Source organism: Nicotiana sylvestris, chromosome 6, assembly GCF_000393655.2.
Source record: "Nicotiana sylvestris chromosome 6, ASM39365v2, whole genome shotgun sequence".
Lineage (NCBI taxonomy): Eukaryota > Viridiplantae > Streptophyta > Magnoliopsida > Solanales > Solanaceae > Nicotiana > Nicotiana sylvestris.
In genome coordinates this window covers 166,239,179-166,256,588 of record NC_091062.1, presented here as the reverse complement: position 1 = coordinate 166,256,588, position 17,410 = coordinate 166,239,179, and the positions used below count along the sequence as shown (strand labels likewise).

The window sequence follows — 17,410 nt, the reverse complement described above, 5'->3', positions numbered from 1 at the left end:
CAGCGTACCGGGAATACAGAAGCTTCACCGGCTTTGCAACTTGTCCGAACCTCGTTCTAAAATTGGGATAAGACTCTAACAGAAAAGAAGTCACACGAAGTCCACACTTCCCAGATGATTTAGAAGACTCAAAGAGAGGAGGGTTTCATAGCAATTTATATACAGTCCAAATAATATCAAAGCGGTAAAAGCGGCATTTAGCACATTAGGCTCAACATGTAAAAATCAAATAAAACAAGCCAACTATAACAGTTATTCTAAGCTCGAATTCTTGAACCCTGAACCAGATATTCTGGGTTCGTTCCCCAGCAGAGTCGCCAGAGCTGTCTCACCTCCTTTTTACACACCCGAAGGTAGTACAAGGGAGTTTTTCCAATTAAAGTGACATTATTGGGATTAATTTATTCAATTTTGTTCAGAGTCACCACTTGGGATAGTTTATTTGGTGTCCCAAGTTACCGATTTATTTTAAATCCAAAATCGAGGAAAATTTCGACTTTCCTTTTTGAAGTCTGCGAACCAGAAATTCTGAATAAGGAACTCTGTTAACCCGGAAGAAGGTGTTAGGCATTCCCGATTTCCGTGGTTCTAGCACGGTCGCTTAAACATATTATAATTGGCCTATTATCTGATTTATTACATGTGTTAAACCTATTGTGCATTTTTCCTTATAACTGCTTTTAATTATTTTAACCCCTTTTAGGTTTTATGAAATTATTTCTTAAACAAGTTACGATTGTCGTACACTTGCCGTTTTGGAACACATCGAAAACCACGCTACATGAAATGCACCCGCGATTCGCAATATTTTTTATTTTATTAATATTCGAAGTTGTTATGATCGGGTTACATGAAATGCACCCCCGAATTTGGGAATTAGGTATCATGACTATGCTACTGGAACCGTACCCATAGTCACGATAGTTAATTAATCGCGCCTAAAGCAAGTTACTATGTATTTATAAATTAATATTCTAGGCTAACTTTGAGATTATTTGTGAAGCAGAATTATGGAAATGGAATTGATGTAAAATTCAAGAAATATTTTAGCTAAACAATTCTAACATAAAACTTATGAATTACTACCAAATTCAAGGCATAATGAATAAATAAAGCTAGGTTCTTTCAGTGGCGGAAGACAACGCTTCTTATTCCCTATTCACATGAATATTATGTTAGCTCATTCATTCTAAAAGAACACATGTCCCTACTAGAATTCAACTGAAAAATAGTCCTTCAAATGCATATAACTTGGAAATGACAGAGAAATTTAAAAAAAAAAGCTAACAAAATCTTCTTTGATCAATCACAATGGAAAGAACATTCAATAACTAACGCGAAGTAAAACACATGTTGGGAATTAAACTCAAAGAATCAACATACTAAAGAGTGGAAGAAATACTACATGAATTTATCTCAATTAAATAGATCAAAGCAAAATTAATCATCTTAGAAAACAAACAAAGCAGGATTTGAAACTAGAGTAAGAATAAAAATGGACTTTTATTAATGAATTTGAGGTTGAGAGTTTGCAACTCAACAGAACAGAGACAACGACAAAAAATGAGCAGCAAATAAACTCAAACAACAGGAACCATCGACCAGAGAACTTCCACACCGACCTCGACGGACTCGACCCTTTCACGGACCCATAGCACAAACATTGTGAGGACGATTTGCTTGTTTTTTATGGATTTTTGGACTGGTTTCGAAGCCGTTGTGCTGAAGTTTTGGAGCTGGATTTTGGTGTGAACTCCAGCTCGTTTCATGGTTGTTTGGTGGCAGAATTTCAGCTGGGTTTGGGCCGGTTTTTCAGGTTGTTTTTGAAACTATTTTAAGGAGTATTTTTAGCTCGTTTTGAAGTTATTTTGAGCAGATTTAGTGGCTGTTTTGGGTCAGTTTGGAGCTGGATTTTGGGGCGTTTCTGAGGCTGATTTGGTTGTAGTTTAATGCTGGTTTTTTGACAGTTTTTCAACTCGTTTTTGGAGCTGTTTTGAGGTTATTTTTAGGGTGAATTCGAGCTCGTTTTTTGTGCAAAATAGGGGTCCGTTGGGGCTGCTTTCAGCTGTGTTTTTTAATGGAGAGAATGAAGTTGGTATTTCTGCTTCTTCTTCAAGGAGAGAGAGCTGATGGGTGTCTTAAGGTTGTGAATGGTGTGAGTGGAGGAAATATTTTGGGGATAGTGGAGAACATGAGTGGGAAAAGTGGGGAGAGTGGGGAACATGAGTGGGGAAAGTGGGGAGAGTGAGGAACATGAGTGGGGAAAATGGGGAAAGTTGGTAGTGAGTGGAGAAAGTGGAGAAAGTGGGTAGTGAGTAGAGAAAAGTAGGAATAAATTCAAACATGGTCAAAAATAAGCTGCTCACAGTCACTATACAAAAAATATACAAAATAGATGTAACTATACAAAATATATACAAAAAAGACTGTCACTATACAAAAATACATGATACACTCCAAATACACAGTGTGCACACATTACACATACAAAATTGTATATAATTTATATACATTATATTTACATATTAGAAAATATGCATTATATACAATTTTGATACATTGTTCCGACAAATTATACATTCACGAAATAAAATACATTTGGGGTACACAAATATATACACATTAGATACACAAGCACACTCGAGATAGGCTCAATATACACTGTAGAACTTAGGATACAATATTTATACATTGCAAAATGATGTTGGATTACTAACACCTTCTCAATATACACCTTCTCAAGTTGACATAGTAAAATATTGTAAATACTGTCACGCTGAAATCTCAAGTTGGATTTGGTCGAAAATCAATCCCGAGATTGGTGTTCATGCTTCACTCAAGTTTGATAGCTTAAAAGAAGAGAAGAGCCTTGCAAAACCTCATTATCATTTAATTATTCCATCATATAAAAAATAAGAAACTATCATGATAGCATATCTTGAAAACAAGCTACACATGAAATTTAATAATCTAACATCATGTGCAGGCAAAATAGTATATAGCACTCAGCCACCTTCTTAGTGAGTGAAATATGACCCGCATTACATATTTCATTCAATTGTTAGCTAATACTTATCAGATCCAGAAGTACATTTAAAAAGGCAAAAAAGGGTTACTCGATCGCGCCAGGTAGGGGTCAAACCTACAACCTTCAGCTTAGGAAACAGACACTCTATCCACTAAGCTACAGGCGCTTGTGTTGTCATACTCATTCTTTTCGGCTATATATGCAATACGTTTGGGCCGAAGAGCCATTTTTTGTAAGTAAGACAGAACATGGGCTATTAAAATTTTGAGGGGCTATAGAGGGTAGTTTTCTCATCATTATAAATAAATTGGACACCCCTAGTCCAAATTGAGTGGGTCGGGTCTTCAAAATTAGTTTAGGCCCAATAATTAAAGCCAATCAGCCTCAACTTGACAACATGAACAAACATGGCGTTTTCCTATAGCTTCTCTACTTCACAATCTTTGGTAAGCCAAGTGCCCCAGAAAACGAAAAGAAAAAAAAGATGAAGCTCTCACTGAAACTCCAAGACCAATCTCAACCCCACAACCACCAAAAACAACCACAAACTCACCCTCTTCTCCTCCGTGCCAAAATCCCCATTTCCATTTTCAACCTTCCTTTCCTTTCTTGCTTCTCCACTACCACCCACCACCCTTCTGATCTCTCCCTTGCTCTTGCCACCAACTTCTCTTCTGGCCCCACCCTTAAACTCTCCTACTCCACTGCCTCCCCCACCGCAACCACCACTACCCCTCCTTTAACTCTCACCCTCAAATCTGGAATTGGGGTTTTTGGGTCTCCCAAGAACTCACCTTTAGTCATTTCTGCTAACTTTTCCTTTTCCCCTCTTCAACCTAATCAAAATCCCACTTTTACCCTTCTTTTCAAACCCCAGTTGGGTTCTTTTTCACTTCGTAAAAGCACTACTTCCGATCCGGGTTGTAATTCTAGTTCTGTGGGTAAGCTGAATGGAGAGGGGAATTCCTTTGGGTTTGTTCCTTTGGAGAGGCCATCTAGTTTTAAGGACTTCTCAGTGGAGGATTATGCTAAAGATTCTGTCTTTAAGGGGATTGCTGTGATGGCTAAAACAGAAATGCCTTTGACAAAAAGTGTGACGATGGATTGTCGTTGGGGTGTGAATTTCCCTAAGGATTTGGGGAATAGGATGCCGTTTTTAAGTGTGAATAAGATTGGGATTAAGAGAGTTGATGAAGTTAAGGAGGTGAAGGAGAAGAAGGATGAGAATCTAGGCGAAACTGAGCTGTTGAAAGGTATGTGTTTTTGGATGAAAAAGGAGATGGAGATGCTGCAGAGAGAGAATAGAGAGATGAAACATAGGTTTGAGGAAATGACTATGGGGAATGCGGTTAGGCATGGTGCTGGTGAGAGAGAGTTTGTAGGTGTGCAGGTGGTTGAGAATTCGAATTCAGGGGGATTTGAGGAGTGGAGGAATAGGAGGAAGAGTGGGGGAGAGAATGCAAAGAAGGACGAGAAGAAGCATGCTTCGGATGGGACTCGGGCTAGTGATGTTGAGAGTGAGTTGCAGAAAGCAATTAGGGCTGCTTCTTCAACGTGAGTTAGCTAATTGTCTGCTAATTAGCTCGAGTAAATAGTTAATGATTACTTTCTTTTTTAGTATGCAATGTATATGTGAATGAGCTTGCTGTAACTTAAGCGTGATACCTATCTCCTTCAGGAGGGTTAGATTGATGAAGAATTTATAGTTTTGCTTCTCTCTCTAGATATCGAGAAGGCCTCAGGCCCTCCTCTTGCAAGTACCGTTTCAAATTGTTTATAGGTTGACGATTGCTTTTCCATTTTATTTTCCTTTTGAGTTTATTTAGAAGTAACAAGAACATTTGGATATAGACCTAGGGATATTAGTTTTTTTTTGGGTTTTTGATAGACATAGAACATTTTCACTCGTCAAATCAGGGGAGAAAAAGGAGTATATCAAACATGAGCATGCTTGTAAGACAACGACATAAGCTACTACTGTATGATATTGGGAGTACTCGTAAGGGGAAGCTGATTTTTTTGGGAAACCAACTTGAGGAAATGTACGAGATTGAATTACAAATCAATGAGATGTTTGTTGACTAAGTCTACAAGTTGCGAAAACAATATTAGAAAATGTTGAGCTTCATCTTCATTTAGTCCCTATTGGAAAGCAATATGACAAGTGTATAGTTGAAATATCTATACCTTGCATTTAAGTGTTTCCTCTCTCTTGAAGAAGCTTCTCTTTTCTCGTTATTTCCTCTCTCTTGAAGAAGCTTCTCTTTTCTCGTTTTTGTGGTAAATAGAGATGACTACATTTGCTTCTTTGCTCATTCTGTTTGTTAATTTATGTAAAGCCTTTCATCATGCATAGATTTCTATCAACAAAAAGTAGTACCTAAGCATTGTAATATTAAAACAGATTAGAAGTTCAATTATGGGCTCATACCAGGTTGCTTTTGGTACTGAAAATGGTCTTTTTGAAAATGCTACATCCCCTTATTTCTTCTGTTATGATAAAACTGTGAAGATATCACCTCCAGTCATTGTGGGTTTGATTGAAAAAATAAAGGTCTAGGACGAGATCTCTCCTCGCTAGAGAAACACTGGTGGCCGTGGTGGATCAGACAGCTGCTGACACCCACTCTCTGAATGGAAATTCCACATCTTTCCATTTTCTGAAATCATCTTTGTACCAGCTTCTGTCTTTCATTCCCTTCCGTCTGTACCCTTTCCTTGCTGTGCAAATGGGTAGGTGCTACAACTCCAACTGAACTCAGAAATAACTGCAGTCACTTGTCCCAAGCAACCTCACCCTACTCTAAAGCCGATCTCCCCTATGCAATACCCTCCTTCCCTTTTGTTGGCCACAAAGTCACGTGGTGACGATAGTGTCCTCTCTCAAACTATGGTCATCTATAATACGCCCATACCATGACCAAATAAGCCAAACATGTTTAATCATGATGAGGATAGTAGTTTGGGATGTGCAAAGATTGCAAGATTGATTCAAGTCTAACCAACTTTCAAATTCCTAAGCACTGTGCAACAAAATTGTTTGCTTTATTTTAGTGTACTTCTCATGGGTACATATTTCGAGGGGAATGTTAGTGTAATATCGACAAGCTGAATGTTGGATTTACTTTTCCTCCTGGTTTAGACAAGGGGTGGCGCAAAGGGGATGGAATTTCATGTGACGTATCGTTTTTTATGAAGAAGTTGCAAACTAGTAAGATCCATAAAGGACTGGAAAGAGATTGGTATTCCAACAGGTTGAACTTGGCAGATCATTGAGACTTGGAAGTGTTCCTTTCCTATTCTTTATATTTTTCTCCTCGTCGTTCTTATCTACTACTCTTAGGAGAAGAGTGGTGTCTAATCCTGTTATTGTGAATTGCTTTGGGGACTTGCATTTCCTGAATGTCTGATCTCTATTATGAAAGTTATTGTGGCACTCAAATAGATCAATGGTCCAGCTCCCAGAGACTGCTTCTAGCATATGCACTACTCCTGAATTCAACAGGATTGTATTACACATAAACTTGTTTTTCATTTACCTTATCACCAAATAAAAAGAAAAAAGAACTTGTTTTTCATTTAGGGCTTTGGGAGTAATACTCCTGAATCTGTAATTTGATGAAGAATGTTTTTGTAGGAAATTCATTGTTTATCCGACCTTTTTGTCACCAGGATTTCGTGCCATATCTCGGCTAGCTTCATATTTGCTTGGATAGAAGTAGTGGAATTTTTGTGAAACTTTATGTGCTTCCGGAAGATAGTTTTCTATTATAAGATGCTTCTGGGGGGTTGTTTTACCATTGAAGACTGCATAACGCACTTCTATGTATACCACTCAGTATACCTTGCCATGCTTCAATTGGCAGCCTCTTGTTTATCTGTGCAGATAATATATTGTATTTCATGGGGCTGTTGGTTTTTACGTAGCGGTGTTGATTGTTGAGAAGACATGAGAGATATGTCCTATTTCTCCATACTCAACCATCCCTATGTTAAGAGCAAGTCTAAGCTATTGCAAAGTGTGCTCATTTGCAAAACTTGACCAGTTCTACTACCCCGAAGTTGTGAACTTTAACATAAAACTTTGGAATATATATAAAAGAGATCAATGCCAATTTTAAACTTATACAAGTCTATGAGCCATCAAGAATGTCCAGTTTCTAGACATCTTAATTGTTGTCGGATACTTGCAAATTTATCGTCTGTGCTAGTCTAGTTGTTTCTTTGTTACGCATACCGTCCATTTGTCTTGTCTTGAATTGAATCATTTTCACCCATCACTATTTTCATCAAACTATAAATACATGAGGCACATTAAACTTTTATCACTTTAACTATGTTTAATTAATATATATTCTCAGTTTTTTTGTAATCTAATTGTGGTAAATTAATCTAGTTTGACGTAAAATGAAGGAAACACTGATCATATTTATCCGGATTTGCGCTGCAAGAGTTTCTCCATTTTTTGTGCTCGAACCCTAAACATATACGAGTAGAGTAATTTCATCCCTCCCATCTCATTTCTTGGTGGTTCTTCTCTGGATGAATTTAAAGATATTAATAAAAATAGTTAATCAGAAGAGCTTATTATTTTGAAAAGGTAAATTGGTCAAATTATAATATTTTATATTAATAATAAATATTTATTTATTTAATTAGAGTAATAAATAAGTTAAAATAACTGTACAAAACAAAAGTTGGTAAGGTAAAAGGAGAAATGAAAAAGGGGGTGTTTGGTACCAAGGAAAATATTTTTCGGAAAATGTTTTCTAATTTTCCCATGTGTTGGCTTAAATGTTCTGGAAAATAATTTCCTTATGAATTTATTTTCCTCCAATTGGAGGAAAATATTTTCCTTATCAAGACAAGGGAAAACATTTTCCAAAATTCCTTCTCAACCTTCCCCACCCTCACCAACCCACCCCACCTCCTCTCCAAAAAAGGCTTTTTTTTTTTTTAAATTTCAGTTTTTCCGTTACCACCCCACCCCCCACCGCAAAAAAAAGTTATTTTTTTTACCTTATTTTTTTTTTGTAATTTCAAATTTCTGTTTTTTCGTTTTTCTGCACCACTCACTCCAACCCCCCGAAAAAAATATTTTTTAAATATATTTTTTTTATTTATCGGTTTAAAGGTAAAAATTTTACAAGTTCCAAAATTATAAGTTCAGATGTATATGTGTTTGGAAGTTTATGTGTTTAGAAATTATAAAGTTTACGGGTTCGAAACTCCACGGTTTTGAAAGCTTAGCGGTTCGAAAGTTTATGAATTTGTGGGTTCTAAAGGTTGTTGGTTTGAAAGTTTATGACTTTATGTTTATTATATCTAAATTATTTATGAATACTCTTGAAAAGTCATTTTTCTTAATTTGCATACCAAACACCGGAAAAATAAATAAGATTACTACTTATTTTCCAAGAAAGTATTTTCTTGTAATACATTTTCCAGGAAAAACATTTTCCGTTACACCAAACACACCCAAAGTGATTACTGTTATGAAAACTAAAGGTGAAGGTGTTTTTCTATGAGAAATTTTCATAAAGAACTATCTTTTAGTGGTAATTAGCATCTATAGATACCATTTGCTATATTACGGATTGTAGATACGTTTTCTGTTGTTATAAGATGTATTAGATATATTTAAGCTACTGTATTTATGAATACAGTAGCAAAAATAGGTGTGAATCAGGGAAGTCCAGCTAATCAGTTGTTGTATTCGAGTGTATTCATGGAATGAAACATGGGATTACAGCTAGACAGATTATTGTATTCGAGTGTATTCGACTGTATTCATGGCGTGAAACATGGGATTACAGCTGGACAGATTATTGTATTCGACTGTATTCACGACGTGAAATAGGGGATTACACTGTTTTTAAACGGAAAGTGAATCAATTAACATAATAGACTCCTAATATAACTCAACAAACGCAATTATAACACACAAATTTTATATTTTCAGTTATAAAAAAGATTCTCAACCGAAAAACACCCAAAAAACATAGCAATCTTTAGAGAAATTATATAATACATTTGAATGCATAAATTATATTAATTTTAAAAAAAACATATGAATACATTCATGGAATATAGCGAGATAGTGAATACAATGAAATACATAGAAAACAACGAGATACATTGAAATACAATGAAAAGAATGACAATGAATATAATGAAATACATGAAAATACAACGAGATACATTGAAAAATATTAACAGAAAATTTAAGTTGCTCAGCTCCCAACTCCATCGTCTTTGTTCAAGAGCAACCCTAATATCGAAGCAGCATCAGTATCTAGTAACTAATCCTTACAATTATTGGCTTTCGGAAGTATGTGTCGACCCTTGGTTTCGGAAGCATCGAATTACCTTTCTTTCTTGTACTAAGATGGAGTTTCAACACTTGGTTTCATTCTTGCAATTCTGTCTCCTTGGTCTTTCTTCACTTTTGACTATTAGAATGGAGGAAATCGAACAGAGTAAAAATAATATAAAGCTTATTTTATGGCTTAATGGTAGGAAATGATTATAAATATATATTTGACTATAAAAAATCAAAAGATAACTATGGAATATAATTTGTTAAAAGTATATTTAATTAAAATAAACCAGCTATCAACCTGTTTACTGTTTGGGGAATTTGCACAAACAAAAGAGCAGACCGGGTACCCACGAAGAGAGGAGTTGGGATGGCAACGTCGACGTCGACCGGCAAAACTGGCGGCAGCAGCAGCAGCAGAGATGGGTCAGCGAAAACGATGGTGGCTGATCAAATCACTCAGTCCATTCAGTCCACCTCCAATCTCCTCCATCTCATGCTTCAGTCCTCCCCATCTCAGGCACTTCCTTTTTTTTTTTTGTAAAATCCATCATTTTCTAATAATTAATTATTAATCTGCTTGTTTGTGTTCTTATAGCTAGTAGATTATTTGGTTTTCCTCTAATAGCTAAATTGTCTTCATCGTCATGCCCAAAAATGCTATATGCTGCTCCATATATAATCAAGATTATAGTTGAACTTCAAGGCAATAAGCTTCTGATTAGGGATTTTTGTCGAATCACTTCCAGCTTTGCTCTTATGTATCAGTGTATATTTTACCTCTATTGTATTGCCCCATCCATTTCATTTCAATTTATATAACACTCTTCACATTTTGAGACATTCTAAGTTGTGAGATGCCACTCCACTAAGAATATTGTTCTATACAATCTTTACAATTTTCAATAGTTCTAAATCATTTAAAGCTTTTGATCGAATGTTCTGGTTAAGGATGTTTAAATTGATTGTGGCCCTAGTGTCTACCACGTGTCTCGCTGATAGATTTCTCGATGTTGGTTCAGGCCGAACTGATGAAGCTACCAAAGACTCTTTTTGCTAAGACACCTACAATCAAGAATACAGAGCTGGTATGCAGGACCTCATATTGTTATAATTTATGAGTTTTAATTAAGATGAACCTGGAGGAAGCCTTCTATTGCTTTTATTTTCCTCGTTGCAGGTATTGGAGCAGTTGCCTCAGGTGATTTCAGCATTGGATGCTCATATGGAAAACGGGTTACAAAGGTTGGCCTTTTTCCCCCATTCATGGCATTACAGTTGACGAAGTTACCTTGTGCTTTAGATTTTTTCTTTCAAAGTAGACTTTTTACATGCATATCGGTGCTTGTACACAATGTCAAGGCTTAAATGATCCAGGATTGATTGTAATTGGTATGCTGATCACTACTCAGAAAATTATTTTCCGCTAAAACGTATACCTTGGCCTTTACTTCAGAAAAAGAAAGTAGCTTCAGGGTCTGGAGCTAATTAGGTAATGCTCCAGTGGAAAAGTTTACATTGAACTGCTCTCTTTGTAGCGCGAGAGGAAGGGAAAAGAGGAAAGATTTGCATTATGTGTAAAGTCTAAAGAGAATGAGATCTTAATATAAATCAGTGCTTCTAGTCTGTTAGGGTTGGCACCTCATCTTTGCAAGTTAGGCATTAAGATGTGATTTACAACTTTCTTTCAATAAATTACTCCAAATTTGCATGGAGTTTCACATGTTTAACCATTAAGGTTTGTGTTTAATAGGGTAAAGTAGAACTTTTGCAGCTTCAAAAAGAAATTCAAGTTCTTAACTATCACAAAGAAAAATAGAAAAAGAAAATTAAGGTTCTTTTGAGATTTAAAAGTAAAACTTGAAGCGCCTAAAAGCTATGTTGCTCGGACTCTCCGAAAATGTCGATGGGTGCATGTCGGATCTTCCAAAAGTAGTGCATTTTTGGAGGATCCGACACGTGTATGGCAGCTGCTTTGAAGAGTCCGCGCAACATAGTCTAAAAGAGCTTTTGAAGGTTATGGTGATTGGTGGATAATGATGATTATTCTGTTTTCCTATAGTTGGTTTGTATGTCGAGAATTGGTAGAATAACAACCTGAGTATTGATATTGAGGATCTAATACTTTGGCATCATTTAACCGGATAACTAGATTTAAAGATTACAATCTTTCCATACTTGTAAGCTTCATAAAAATCTAAAGGATGAAGATTAATGGATAGATGGAAGAAGATGAAATTGACCACAGACTGCACATCAAGCTTCTGAGTAATACATTTTTCTTTCCTTTAGCCGGAATATGGTTTGACTGACACCAAATATTTGGCATAACTGGAAAGGTGAAGGTTGATCTGTCAAGTTCTTCATCTTCTATATTTCCTAGTATGGTGCAATTTAGGTAAGTCTTTGTTTACATTGTAAATGGAGAGTGGCGTACTTCATTGGCTGAGATAACTCCTTAACAGATATGTCCAATAATAACTCCTTAACAGATATATCCAATATTTGAAAAGGAACACTTTGATCAGTCTTGTTCATGTTGTTGTCAATCCACTTTCATTTTTGAGCTTTGTTACTGTAGTACTTACTTCGAACCATCTTTAGGGCAAGTTTTAGTGCAATTCCTTGTATAAGAGATGATTATCAGCTAATGATGATGAAGAGGCGATTCAAGACGAGATCAGATATCAGTCTATTTGATGTTAGTTTAGTCATACTTCCATAATGGCAATGCAAATTGCTCTCCTTAAGATGGAAGAATCGTTCTTCCATAAGTCAGTTGTCTTTGATCACTCAATTTTCGACTGTTCTCATGTCAAAGTTAATGCTTGCAGTGTTCCTCAGCTGAAAACTGTAATGCAGCTGCTCTCAAACATGGAAAACTGCCAGCTCAAGACCTTATCTAGGGCTCAAGCCACTCAGCAGGTATTAGAAACTTTTTTACCCCCTTCCCCCACCCTCGAAAGGGAATCCCCCCGTGCCCCGGCCCCACCCCAAAAAGGTATCCTCACTCTCTTGTTGGATTGTCATTCATTCATATATTATGGGGTTTATCTAGTTTTCTAACTGAAAAACTACTTAGAGTCAACATGTGTTAGTTTAGACACCTCTTTAGTTGTAGCTTACTATGGTGCGAAAGTAAGGCTGTATTGTGGTCCCGGCCCGGGCCAAACGGGCCTAAACGGGCCTGGGCTTGAGGCGGTCCCAGGCCAAACGGTCCCAATGTGTGGAACCGGCCCACGGTGGTCCTAAGCCCACATGGTCCCGGGCTAAATGGGCCGGGCCCGCGGGCCTAACGGGCTTTTTTCGTTTCGGGCTATTTTTTTTTAATTTTTTTTTATCTAAGGCACTTTCTTGTAAACTATATATGTATATACTAGTATAAATTGCTTATATATAGCTATATATAGTATGTATATATAAGGGTGTATTATGTGTATATGTAATTATATATTGCCTTATGTAATATATATTGCCTATATATATATATATATATATATATATATATATATATATATATATATATATAGTTTATATGTATTAGATATATATATATAGTGCCTTATATATATGTGTATGTACACACACACATATATATAGGCTATTTTTTTAATTTTTTTTTATCTAATGCACTTTCTTGTAAACTATATATGTATATACTAGTATAAATTGCTTATATATAGCTATATAAATATATATAGTATATATAGTATGTATTAGATATATATATATAGTTTATATGTATTAGAGATATATATATATATAGTTTATATGTATTAGATATATAATATATATACTATATCAAATTTAAACACAAAATAAATTGCAAAGAAATATTCAAGGGAATGTCTTATATATTTTACTATTACGACATTAACAAAGAATGACAATATCTTTCTTAGTCTTCCTCCCCCAATGGAATGAGCACAACAAGGTACTAATACCACCATTAAAAGGAAAAAAAACTAAGGAAGATGTGCCGAAATACAAGTTACATGTTAGTCTATGTATTATCTCTAACAAATCTCATAAATCCTTCAAGGTCCGGAGGAATTTCCGTTGGTGGTGGTGGAAAAGAAGCTTGTTCATCACCGCTTTCGGGCGAAGCAGCATCTTGCGCAAGTTCCGCTAGCATTTCTTCATAAGCGTCATCTATCTCCGGTTGTGATTCTGCAAGTCCAAAATTTCTTCTTTCCGAAAGGATCCAATCTCTGAAGAGTACTGATTTTTCCAAGCTCTCCCTCATAGACGCTCTATGATCACCGATTTGAAGTCTCGCTTGACTGAATGCGCTCTCCGATGCCACTGTTGAAGCTTGAACACTTAAAATATCTCGAGCCATCCTTGAAAGAACCGGATAGTGTTTTTGTTTGTTCTTCCACCATTCCAAAACATCGAAGGAGCCGTCGGGATTCTCTGATTCAAGTCCCTGCGACAAATAAATTTGAAGCTCATTTAGTTGTGAACTATCACCAAAATTATCACCTTGAGAACCCCTGAACTCCGTCCAAGAACTAAGGATTTTTAGTCCCGTAGTTCTTTTAGATGCTTGCGAACTAGACGAAGTAGGAGTTGGAACATTTGGTCTAGCTTGATCTAAGGCAAGTTGATAAGCATTATAAATAGTTTGAGCATTTATTTTAATTGAGGCTTTTGCATCTCCAAGTGTAGCAAATTCCTCAGCTGAAAGTGATAAAGCGTTATAAATTTTTGAATACCAAAAGTGAGGACCTCCTAATTTCATTGTAGGATTTAACAATGCAGCAACACCAAAAATAGGGAGGATAGGGAAAACATATTTTTTAAACTTAGCTTTCATAGAATTAATAGTTTCTTGATAAATTACTCCATCTTCTGAAAATTGAGTAAATAAATCTACAAGTGCTGCAATATAAACTAAACAGTTATTTATATTTATAATATTTTGGTTCCGAAGCCCGGTACAAGTTTAATATAATATTTAAGTCATGTCTGTGAAATTTGGTGAGAAACGGACTGATTTGACGTGATTCGGACGTCCGACTGTGAAAAACTAGGAATTTCAAATGTTCTTAAGGATTTCATGTGTTTTGGTGCTAAAGTTATAGTTCTAGGTGTTATTTTGGCTATTCGATTGCCCGAACAAGTTCATATGATGTGTTAAGACTTATGTGCGTATTTGGTTTAGAGCCCCGAGGGCTCGGATGAGTTTCGGATAGGCTACGAGATAACTAGACTTAGGAAAAGACCTGGTGTTGGATAGTTGCAGAGATTGCAGGTCTCAGCTCTTAGCAGTGCGGCCGCGGAGTGAAATTCGCGAACCGCAGGTTGAAGAACGCGGTCGCGGTGGAGGGCTTTGCGGACGCGGTAGGGCAAGGCTCAGTTTCGCGGACGCGCCCATAATTTTGCGGACCGCGGTGAAGGTTTGTACCCGCGCTCGGGATTTAGCGACCGCGGAGTGAGGATCCGGGGGTGCAATATAAATGAGACTTTTCATCTATTTTTCACTTTTTCAAACCCCTAAAACATAAGAGGCGATTTTTCAAATACTTTTTCCTCCCCAAATCATAAGTCAGTGATTCTTAACTCATTTCTTTCACTCTTTTACTTTTTTTTACAAGATTTCATCTTAGAATCTAGGATTTTCATGGTGGGATTGGGAATTTTTTGGGTAGAACATAGAAATTTTGAAATTTGGGGATGTAGACCTCAAATTGAGGTCGGATTCCAAAACCAATTGTATATCCGGGCTCGGGGGTGAATGGGTAATTAGGTTTTGGTTCGAATTTCGGGTTTGGACCAAGCGGGCCTGGATGTTGACTTTTGTTGACTTTTTAAAAAATGACCTAAATTGAATTCTCCGCTATCGTGGGTAGTTCCTAAAGCTTAAATTGAATCGTTTGGTTGGTAATTTGCTAGATTCTATTGGTCCGGAGGCTTGTGTGAAAGGAAAACCTGTGATTGAGCTTTGAGATCGGCCATGAAATCGAGGTAAGTGTTGTGGATAACCTTAGCTTGAGGGATTAGGTATTATTGCCTTATTTGCTATGTGTTTGATTATTGAGTACGACATATAGGTGAAGTGACGAGTGGTAGAACATAGAAATTTTGAAATTTGGGGATGTAGACCTCAAATTGAGGTCGGATTCCAAAACCAATTGTATATCCGGGCTCGAGGGTGAATGGGTAATTGGGTTTTGGTCCGAATTTCGGGTTTGGACCAAGCGGGCCCGGGTGTTGACTTTTTAAAAAATGACCTAAATTGAATTCCTCGCTATCGTGGGTAGTTCCTGAGGCTTAAATTGAATCGTTTGGTTGGTAATTTGCTAGATTCTATTGGCCTAGAGGCTTGTGTGAAAGGAAAAGCTGTGATTGAGCTTTGAGATCGGCCGTGAAATCGAGGTAAGTGTTGTGGCTAACCTTAGCTTGAAGGATTAGGTATTGTTGCCTTATTTGTTATGTGTTTGATTATTGAGTACGACGTATAGGTGAAGTGATGAGTATCTATACGTTGCTGTTGGGTCGTAGCATGCGAGTGAGTCTTATACTTGGTACTATTGTATTCTTTGTTCGTACGGATCATGCTTAGATTGGTTATTCTTCATGTTAAACAAATCTTATCATGTTTTTCCTGAAATTGATATTGCTTGAGTATTGACTAAAGTTGAGATTTATGTTGTGAAGTGAAATATTAAAATGGGGTTAGTTATTGACAATTCCCTTGCCGTGTTGATATTGTTCTGTTGTTTGGGTGAGGAAGAGTGTAAAGCACGAAGGGTGATACCGTGCCGTACTCCGTGAGTGATAATGCACGACGGGTGATGTCGTACCATGCTATGAGAGACTTAATGCACGAAGGGTGATGCCGTGTCGTTTCTACTGTTTCTTGTGGTGAGAATGAGAGTAAAAGCACGAAGGGTGATGTCGTGTACTTGTTGCTATGTTATTACTTTTGTTAGTGCAAAGCATGATATTTACTGCGTTCCTTTACTGTGCAATTGTTAGGATTTGATATTCCCCTCAGCATGTTTTCCCCCCCTTCCCGTATTATCTGTTACATTTTCGTTTGTTATTATTTTCTCGTATATGATTTAACTACACATGTTCATGTTATTGTTGTGTCCTAGCCTCGTTACTACTTCACCGAGATTAGGCTCCGCACTTACCAACACATGAGATCGGTTGTACTGATACTGCACTCTGCACTTTCTGTTCAGATTTCGGTACCGAACCTTGTTGATCAGAGTTGGGTTGCTGCCTTCAGTCCATCAGGAGACCCAAGGTAGATCTGCTGGCGTTCGTAGACCCTGGAGTCCCCTTCCATGTATCTTATCTTCCATGTTTTCTTGTATTTCGAGAACATATGTATTTCCTTTAAACCACTATTTGTAGTAACTCTTAGAAGTTCGTGGATGGTGACACTAGATTTTGGGTAGCCGTGTATTGGTGTTTAGACTGTTATAAACTTCCGCATTTTATTAGATCGTATGTTTAAAATTATTGTCATTTAGTGAATTTTTTAAAGAAGTAGCGTATATTAATTTTTACATGTTGGCTTGCCTAGCAATCTTTTGGTTAGGCGCCATCACGATCCCGATGGTGGAAAAATCTGGTTGTGACAATAATTTTAAAAAAATACGGAGATTTCAAAACAGTAATTAAGGGCCCGTTTGGCCATAATAAAAGATTCATTTTTTTCGAATTTTGTTTTACTCTTTGTTCGAAATTATTGTTTGACCATGAAAATTTCAAATTTCACTTAAAAGTTGAATTTTAAATTTTTTTCGGAATTTGAAAAACTCCAAAATGATATTTTCCAAAATTTTCACTTCAAAGCACTCATAAAAACTCAAAAATAGCTCCAAATTGTATTCATATTCAAACACAACTCTAATTTTTAAATACCATTTTCAACTTAATTTTTTCCCCCAAATTTCACAATTTTTATGTCCAAACGCCCACTAAGTTATTTGCAATGTGTATGTTTTTGACAAATAGGTTTTTACCACAAATTGCAAGCCAAAAGCCCTTATTGGGGAACATTTGGAATTGTGATCACCCAATTGAACTTTTGTTCCAAATAT

At 36.5% G+C, this 17,410-nt stretch overlaps 2 protein-coding genes and 1 non-coding gene across 7 annotated transcripts; 2 read left to right on the top strand and 1 right to left on the bottom strand.

The window, feature by feature from the left end:
• Positions 1-3,121: 3,121 nt before the first annotated feature.
• TRNAR-CCU (transfer RNA arginine (anticodon CCU)) lies at positions 3,122-3,194 on the bottom strand. Its single transcript has one exon. It is a non-coding gene; the product is annotated as a tRNA-Arg (tRNA).
• Positions 3,195-3,512: 318 nt separating this feature from the next.
• LOC104222222 (uncharacterized) lies at positions 3,513-4,586 on the top strand. The gene has a single exon (XM_009773430.2). It carries the CDS (start codon positions 3,513-3,515, stop codon positions 4,584-4,586), a length of 1,074 nt encoding a protein of 357 aa, XP_009771732.1.
• A 5,062-nt stretch (positions 4,587-9,648) lies between these two features.
• Positions 9,649-16,826, top strand: LOC104222220 (tobamovirus multiplication protein 2B). 5 transcript variants are annotated; one of them, XR_709893.2, is made up of 6 exons: positions 9,651-9,867; positions 10,370-10,435; positions 10,528-10,592; positions 12,182-12,272; positions 15,657-15,728; positions 16,544-16,826. XR_709893.2 is itself a non-coding variant. In XM_009773429.2 (6 exons), exons 1-5 carry the CDS (start codon positions 9,718-9,720, stop codon positions 15,270-15,272), a joined length of 399 nt encoding a protein of 132 aa, XP_009771731.1. In that variant the 5' UTR covers positions 9,651-9,717; the 3' UTR covers positions 15,273-15,317; positions 15,657-15,728. The 5 variants fall into 5 exon arrangements, 4 of the variants coding, with proteins under 4 accessions (XP_009771729.1, XP_009771731.1, XP_009771728.1 ...); XM_009773429.2 differs by lacking the exon at positions 16,544-16,826 and adding an exon at positions 15,246-15,317; XM_009773427.2 differs by lacking the exon at positions 15,657-15,728 and having other exon boundaries at positions 9,649-9,867.
• Positions 16,827-17,410: the final 584 nt, after the last annotated feature.